This window comes from Taudactylus pleione, unplaced genomic scaffold, assembly GCF_031769625.1.
Source record: "Taudactylus pleione unplaced genomic scaffold, aTauple2 ptg000306l, whole genome shotgun sequence".
In the NCBI taxonomy this organism is placed as follows: Eukaryota; Metazoa; Chordata; class Amphibia; order Anura; family Myobatrachidae; genus Taudactylus; species Taudactylus pleione.
This window is the reverse complement of record NW_028284707.1, coordinates 2531755-2538995: the sequence shown is the minus strand read 5'-3', so window position 1 is coordinate 2538995 and position 7241 is coordinate 2531755. Positions and strand designations below refer to the sequence as shown.

General features: G+C 42.5%; 1 protein-coding gene across 1 annotated transcript; it reads right to left on the bottom strand.

The window, feature by feature from the left end:
- Nucleotides 1–1059: 1059 nt before the first annotated feature.
- On the bottom strand, nucleotides 1060–6577 carry LOC148511445 (E3 ubiquitin-protein ligase UHRF1-like). Its single transcript, XM_088442234.1, has one exon. It carries the CDS (start codon nucleotides 6269–6271, stop codon nucleotides 4037–4039), a length of 2235 nt encoding a protein of 744 aa, XP_088298360.1. The 5' UTR covers nucleotides 6272–6577; the 3' UTR covers nucleotides 1060–4036.
- Between the last annotated feature and the right edge of the window lie 664 nt (nucleotides 6578–7241).

Sequence of the window (7241 nt, the reverse complement as noted above, 5' to 3'; positions counted from 1 at the left end):
AGGAACTCGCTATTATCTATACATTGTCAGAAGTGCTTTCCCAGACCAAAAATTGGATTTAAAAGAAAGAAAAACAATGATATTGAGGCATTCTTGTGCTTTGAGACGGATATAAAATTGAAATACTCCAGGCAAAACATTTTACAGCAAAATAGGAAGTTAAAACAATCGTGTGAATTCTAAGATTTTAGTAAGTGTATAAGGTTGATTTTAACCACTGGTACCTTCAACATAAAGTCCACTACTATGGATTCTTCATTATTTATTTGTGCTTGATCTCGTTTCACTTTACATCAAAAATGCCTTCCAGGAAACTAATTGGTTATAATCATATAGCCATGTCCATTCATTATGTCACAGTTATTACCATCACTGCAATTAGGAATGTGACTGAGGGAACTCAGAACCAGAGGGAAATACATTGTGGTTCTAGAGCTTTATATATTTAATAAGCTACTTTGTACAGCATATACATAAAACAGGAAAAAGTGGTAATAGTAGCCACTTCACCTTCATTGAAGTTATGATATCAGAGACAAAATAGGATGTGTTAGAAAATAGCTACAGGAGTGATTGTTAGAACTGTGACTTATTGAATAGTCAATGGTATGTGACTTTGGGGCCTATACATCAAATATCTGAGGCATATTCCCTGAAAACAAACCGATATACTATGGAGGAATCACAACAGATATCTGCTGCAGTCCCTCCATTTCCAACCGCAACCCCCACAGGTTTCTATGGAGATGGGCGCCACATGTGTGTAGACCGCGCCTACGCAGGAGTCCCGAGAGGAGTAAAGAGACTGCTGATGCAATCACTACAAATCACAGGGATGGGCTCCTTTCGGAAACACTGTCCCTGCGTGAGCTATTTAATACATTTGAGTGCCATTGCATACTGCAATGGGATCTTGGGCGCTAATATCACACCCAGATCACATTGAGTATGTGATTGATAAATGGGATCCTATAGCCCAGTAGTTTCCCAAAAGGGATTATTCATAATGAGAAACAAAGATTAGAGATATTTAATAAGGATCCCTAGTACTAGTCTTCATTGAGGATAAAAGTGATTGTTATAGAAGCCTTTTTAATCACTCATCTCTTAAGCTGCATACACGATTTTTTGAACGATTATCGTTAAACGATATAGTTTAATGATAATCGTTTGAAAAAATCGTTCACTTTCTGAGTCAAATGATGAACGATCATCGTTCATGCGCGTTCACGTTTGTAGTTCAGTCAGACTTGTCAACTCAACGATTTTCATTAAGGGAATATGCAAAAATAGTTTGTAGTTCAAAAAAAATCGTTCATTACACTGTAAAAAAATCTGACACAATCTGACAGAAAATCATTGGTAACAAAATCGGTGTGTATGCAGCTTTAGAATTCACACTATCAATTTAGCCTCACATATCATGATCAAAAAAAGTTAATTGTTAAGTTGAAATAACATTAAATTACATTTGTGTGGCTCACAAGGTTGTCTCCATATCACAACTTATATTTATCTCCCTTCCATCTTACAAAGTCAGTTACCCACTTTTTGATAGTCAGCAGTGTCTCTCAGGGAATCAATACTCACTTTTAAAAATGGGCTGGGAGAAATGAACACAAGCACCACACATTAAAGAGCTGTGGGGTACACACTGGACATCAGTAATAATAAACAATAAAAAAAAGGCGATTTTATTACAGGCAAAGCCCAGTGGGTTAGGCCACGAGATTGTGTGCAGTTTTAATGACAGCAACTCGCACCCTTCGCAATCAATTGGATTGACCACCATAATTGAGGAACAATGCCCATTGTGTTGAACTAGCATTTAATGCTAACAGGCATAAAGTACAAATGTTTTTAGCTCAATGTAGACTACTCCAGTGCATTTACCCATGGCAAATGTACTAAAATAAAAGTAGTGCGCTAACATAATATGAATAACAGTGTGAGACACTGGAAATAGTAATAATGACAAGTGTGTCAGACCCAATTCAATTTGTTGTGCCATTGTAAGAAGTATATAAAAAAACACTACACCCATGTAATAGGACACAAATGGTTATCTGGGCTTAAACAGCTGTAATACATGTTGATATACCGATTATGATAACCTGTTACCATGACATTAGCAAGACACTGCAAAGATTAGCAGCAAGTAGGTGCTAGACTTGTGTACCTAGGGGTATATTTATCAAAGCTTGATGTGAGATGAAATTGTGAAATATACATCACCAACCAATCTGCTCCAAACTAATTTCTTAAACACAGCCTGCAAAATGTAAGTTAGAAGGCGATTGGTTGGTGATATATAGCTCATATCAAGCTTTGATACATATGCCCCCTAGTAAGATTCCCAAAAAACATTAGAAGTATGTGTGATTAAAAATATGTGAACATGCTTTTAAAAGCTGATCTGAGCCCATGATTGGTGAACTCAGGGTTTACTTTCCACAATGTTTTTATTGCACTCTGCTCATTTTTTGTTCTCACCCTTAGGAGGTCCACAGGAATACGAGCAAAGCCTGCTTACCATAATAAGGTGTAACGTGTACAGCGTAAAATCAATCTTGGGATACAAGTGAACATGCTAGCCATCTACCCTTTCCATTTGCTTGCAAAAAAAAAAAAAAAAAGTACATCTTTTGAGTATGGTTTTTAATTTTCTCATCAGATCAGTTGTACAAAAAGGGTAAACAAAAGAAACCATTCCAAAGAATCCGTTTAGAGCACAAAACTTCTAAATTAATGAAGTATGATGAAAGTACTTGGAACACCCTTAAAACAAACCACTTACAACTAAAATACATGCCAAAAAGCAAGTAGGACATCATGAAGAAAGTATACAATGCCTTTTACAGTCAATCAAAACAAGAATATTCTGTCATTCTGGAGAACAAGAAACATTTACAATTCAAACAGTATTTCTTTTGCATAAGGCATTCAGAACGGCAGTCTGTGTTCGTGAACCCACCAAAACCTGAGGAATATTTTTTTTTTTTTCTGCAGCTGAACCAATAAGGAGAAAATAGCCATTAAATTCAGTAATAGCTATTGGCAGTATGAGGCACAATAGGGAACAAAACTAGTTATTCTCCACTGAGCCTACCAGTTCCTGGGTGAATGGACTTGAAATATTCAGCAGAAAAAAAAGCTCCTATGGTAATTGGACTGCCATAAAAATATTCATGATATAACAAATACATCCCTATCAAGCCAACCTTAAAAACATGAGCAAATCTAAAAGATAGTTAACCAATTACATTTGAAAACATTAAATTAATTATATTGCTTCAGTGCCAATATATGGTAGCTGCACTTAGTAACTGGCTTCAGAAATTGAAAAAGGCACTTAAATGGCTGACATGATATCCTAAAGCAGTTTCTCAACCCTCTGAAGTGTCACCATTAACCTAGTATATGAATTGATATAGTGATACCTATTGGGCAATAGAAAGTTGAGAAACTAGGAAAGCCACAAAAAACATAGCAAGTGCCTTGTAAGAGTCAAATGTAATTGAGGTAGAACATCACATCCCTGCAAACAAAACTATGAGCTGTCCTACTAAAGTCTGCAAAATACTAGATTAAGAGCAACTGCAGCCTTTAGAAAATAAGCCATCAGTGCAATCCTCGGTGAAAGAATGTTAATTGTCCTGAGGCAGGCAATATAGAGAGCTAAAATATGGCAATACCCCCCAAAAAAAATGCATAGATTACAGTGCAGGAACTAAAGAATAACGGGGTTATGGTTGAAATTAGCAAAAATGTTCATTTAGTAAATAAAGACTGGAGTCAGTGGCTATGCAAAAGTAGAAAAAAAATGCAAGCAGCAATATGGGCAGAGGAAAAAGATGGAGGTAGAAATAGGTTTAGTTGTAAGAGTATGAAAACCACATGGACAGAGATTGGAAAAGAAACACAAGCTTTTCAACCAAGGAAAGCTTGAGAGAAGAGAGTGGTATAGCAGAAGTTGAAAACAGCACAAATGTAAAAGGTTTAAAATCAGAACAATCTAATAAATGGTCACTCAGATTTATCTTCCTCTCTCATAGCCAGGGAGGAGCTGGCTGAGAATGGCTTGCAGTGGCTTGTTCACACACATGTTGTAGTTCTTGCCCAGATCATATCTGCATGCAGGGCAACTGTGCACAGAGGCTTTAAATGATCGGTCAAGGCAGCTCTTGCATATATTGTGCAGACACTCAGTGGTGATGGGCTCAAACACCACCTCCTGGCAGCAAATGCACAGGAAAGTCTCTTCCACTTTGCTTATAAATTTGGGCCCCTCCTTAAGGAAGGACATGACTTCATTCCACAACTTGACATTCAACTCATCCTTTGTAATCAGAGCTTTCTGCTCTATAGTCAGTTTGTATAATTCCACTTTGGTTTTCTTAGGAGTTCCAGTAGATGGCACAAGTGCTTTAGAAATCTCAGATTTTCTTTTTCTCTTCCCTTTGCTTGGAGTTTCTATCTCATTCCCACCAGCATTTTCTTTTTCTCTCTCCTTATTAGCCACAGATTCCAAGTAACCCTCCGGGTACTGCATGGTGAGGCCCAGTTTCTTTATGCGCTCCTTGCCCTCCCTCGACCATGGCGCAGGTTCCTCGTCATCTCTCTTGAGCAGATAGCGCCACACAAGAAACCCAGACTTTCCCTTTTCAGGCCAATACTTCACCACCTTGTATATTCCATCATATCGGTTTCCATCTTCTGGGGCATATTTGCTGTGTTTCCTCCCCTTTGCATTGCGCACAACACGCACAGGTTTGCCCTCTCCCCAGTCCTTAGCTACAGCCCCCCGTTTGTCATTGATGGGAGCATTGCAGTTTAGGGCTAAAGCTCTGTTGGTGTTGGTGAGTTTCTGGTCACATGACTGCTCCGCTGTGCGTTTGTTACCCGAGAGGTCACGACCACCACTTCCAGTGTAGGTAAACTCGGTCCCATTATCCACATCATCCTCATACCCGCCTGCCAGCACCAGGGAATAGGAACCATCATAGCTTCTTCCATGGATACCCGCCACATGGGGCCTGTGCACGCCAGCTTCGCTCACCTGAACCCGGAATTTCCACATGGTGCCAACTGGTACTCCTGGTATTGGGCCGTAGTGATTAGATGGGACAATCGTGCATTCTCGAGAGCGCCCCATACATGCCATGCCTTTGCCCCAGTCTCTTTGACACGAAGAGCTGGCAGACGCCATTTTGGATTTTTTTTTACTCTCCTTCAGTTTCTCACCAGCTAACACCACTTCAGTGGCATCATTTCTACAGTCTGGACAGTACCAGTCTTCCTGGGGGAGGGCAGAAATAGGGGGATCAAGACAGTACATGTGGAAAGCCATGTCACACTCATCACACAGCAGCTGCTTACCAGGATCCTGCTTGCCCCCACAGACATGACAGGCGCACATGCGGCATTTTGTTTTCGGGTTATCCCTGCAATGTTTGCATTCTGGTCCGTTTTGTCTTTTGGGGGGATTTTCACCGGAAGATTGGGCTGAGCTCCCAGGCTCCTCAATCTTGAAGATCTCATCCACGAATTTGATCCTGCAGTTATCCAGAGTGTCTCCTGCATCCCCCAGTAGCACTTTTGCGTAGACTTCTTTAACTGTTCTGGTTTCCCTCAACCTCAGGATCTCTGCATCATACCAGTAGCCTTTCTCTTTTGGCTCATCCGGGTTATAATTCGCCATGACCACCTGCCCCACTGCCAGCTGGTGCCACTTCAGGGTGGTCCGGGCACGGGGCCGCACGTCTTTCTCAGTCAGCTGGACGACCCCGTTCTCAGGATAGTCCTCATACTGGATGTGGTAGATGAAGTCCCCCGGGGTCACCCCATGGGTAACATTCACCACCTCAGCCTCAAACCAGGCACCCATGTGCAGGTCCCGGGCGTCCACCAGCTGCTTGGTCTGGTACAAGCCGAGATCGGTGCGCTCAGAGGGAACCGGCTTTTCCTGTGGCTGCTCCTCGGGCTCCGTTTCGGACATCGGCGGCTCCTCGCCCTCCTCCTCCGGTGCCGGGGCACACACCGGGACCTGGCGCACCATCAGCTGGACGATGTCATTCAGACCGACGCTGTAATCAAACAGCGTGTGGCCGTCCTCCATCTGCTTCCCCCGGTAGAAGAGCCGCTGTCGCTCCATCTCCACCCCGAACAGGTCCTGGACCTGCTGCCTCAAGTCCTCCAACTTGGTCAGCTTGGACAGGGAGTCAATGCGGTGAGTCTCCCGGCCGTCCATGGTGCGTACTTGGATCCACATGGCGGCTGCTGCTCAGGGGTCTCTCGCTGTGAGAGAAAGTCTGTGGCGATCGTGTCCCGGATGCAAGGGCGCGGGAGTCACTCTGTGGCTGCTGATAGTGTCCCGGCTGCACGAGTCTGTGGTGATTGTGTCACGGACGCTCGGACGTGGGAGTCTGTGGTGAATGTCCCGGTTGCACGAACGCGGGAGTCTGAGTGTGTCACTGACTGACTGTACTGATCTCCCGCTCTCTATTTGCGCGGTTTATAGTTTGGCGGGAAAGTCTTACGGAACCGCCCGCTAGTGACGGGAGAGGATACACCGGGGAGGAGTTAGGCGGTTGTCCAGCCTCTCACTCACTGTTACCCATTGCGCAGTCATATCACTGGAATTATAGTAGGGATGGGACATCGAAAGAAAACATTGGAAGTACCGATGTTTTTAACATTGAATACAAAACATTATTTAGATATAAACATTGGTTCTCTGGAACCGATGTTTACCGATGTTTTTTTTTTTTTTTTAAGCAAACTGTATTTAAACATTCATCAACACTAAAATAACGTTTTTAAGGACATTTTCCTTAAATAACGTTATTTTAGTATTCATGAACACACTTAGCACAGGAAATAACACTATCTCCTTGCTAAGTTCCCCTGCGTTAATTTCCGCACTAACCACACATTAGTACATTAGTATGGGGATATGGAAATTATGGTATTCATCAAATTCCAAAAATTATGTATTTTCGGAATTTGATGGTGGTTCTATCCGCCACTGCAAACTTACCTCCACTGTAGGTAGTGCTGCGCATGTGCTGGGTTTACGAATGTAACAGCGCATGCGCAGCACTGTTTCCAGCTGCGGTAACTTAGGGCCTGATTCAGAGCCGGACGCAATTAGCGCTCGCTCATCCAGAAAATATGGGTGGCTATTCAAATGAACCGTTCGCTCTTTACGGTCTGTTCACGCCTCTAGGTCTGAACGAGCG

What these genes read in the sequence shown, in the direction of transcription:
- LOC148511445 (XM_088442234.1), bottom strand. Translation starts at nt 6,271, where the DNA reads ATGTGGATCCAAGTACGCACCATGGACGGCCGGGAGACTCACCGCATT.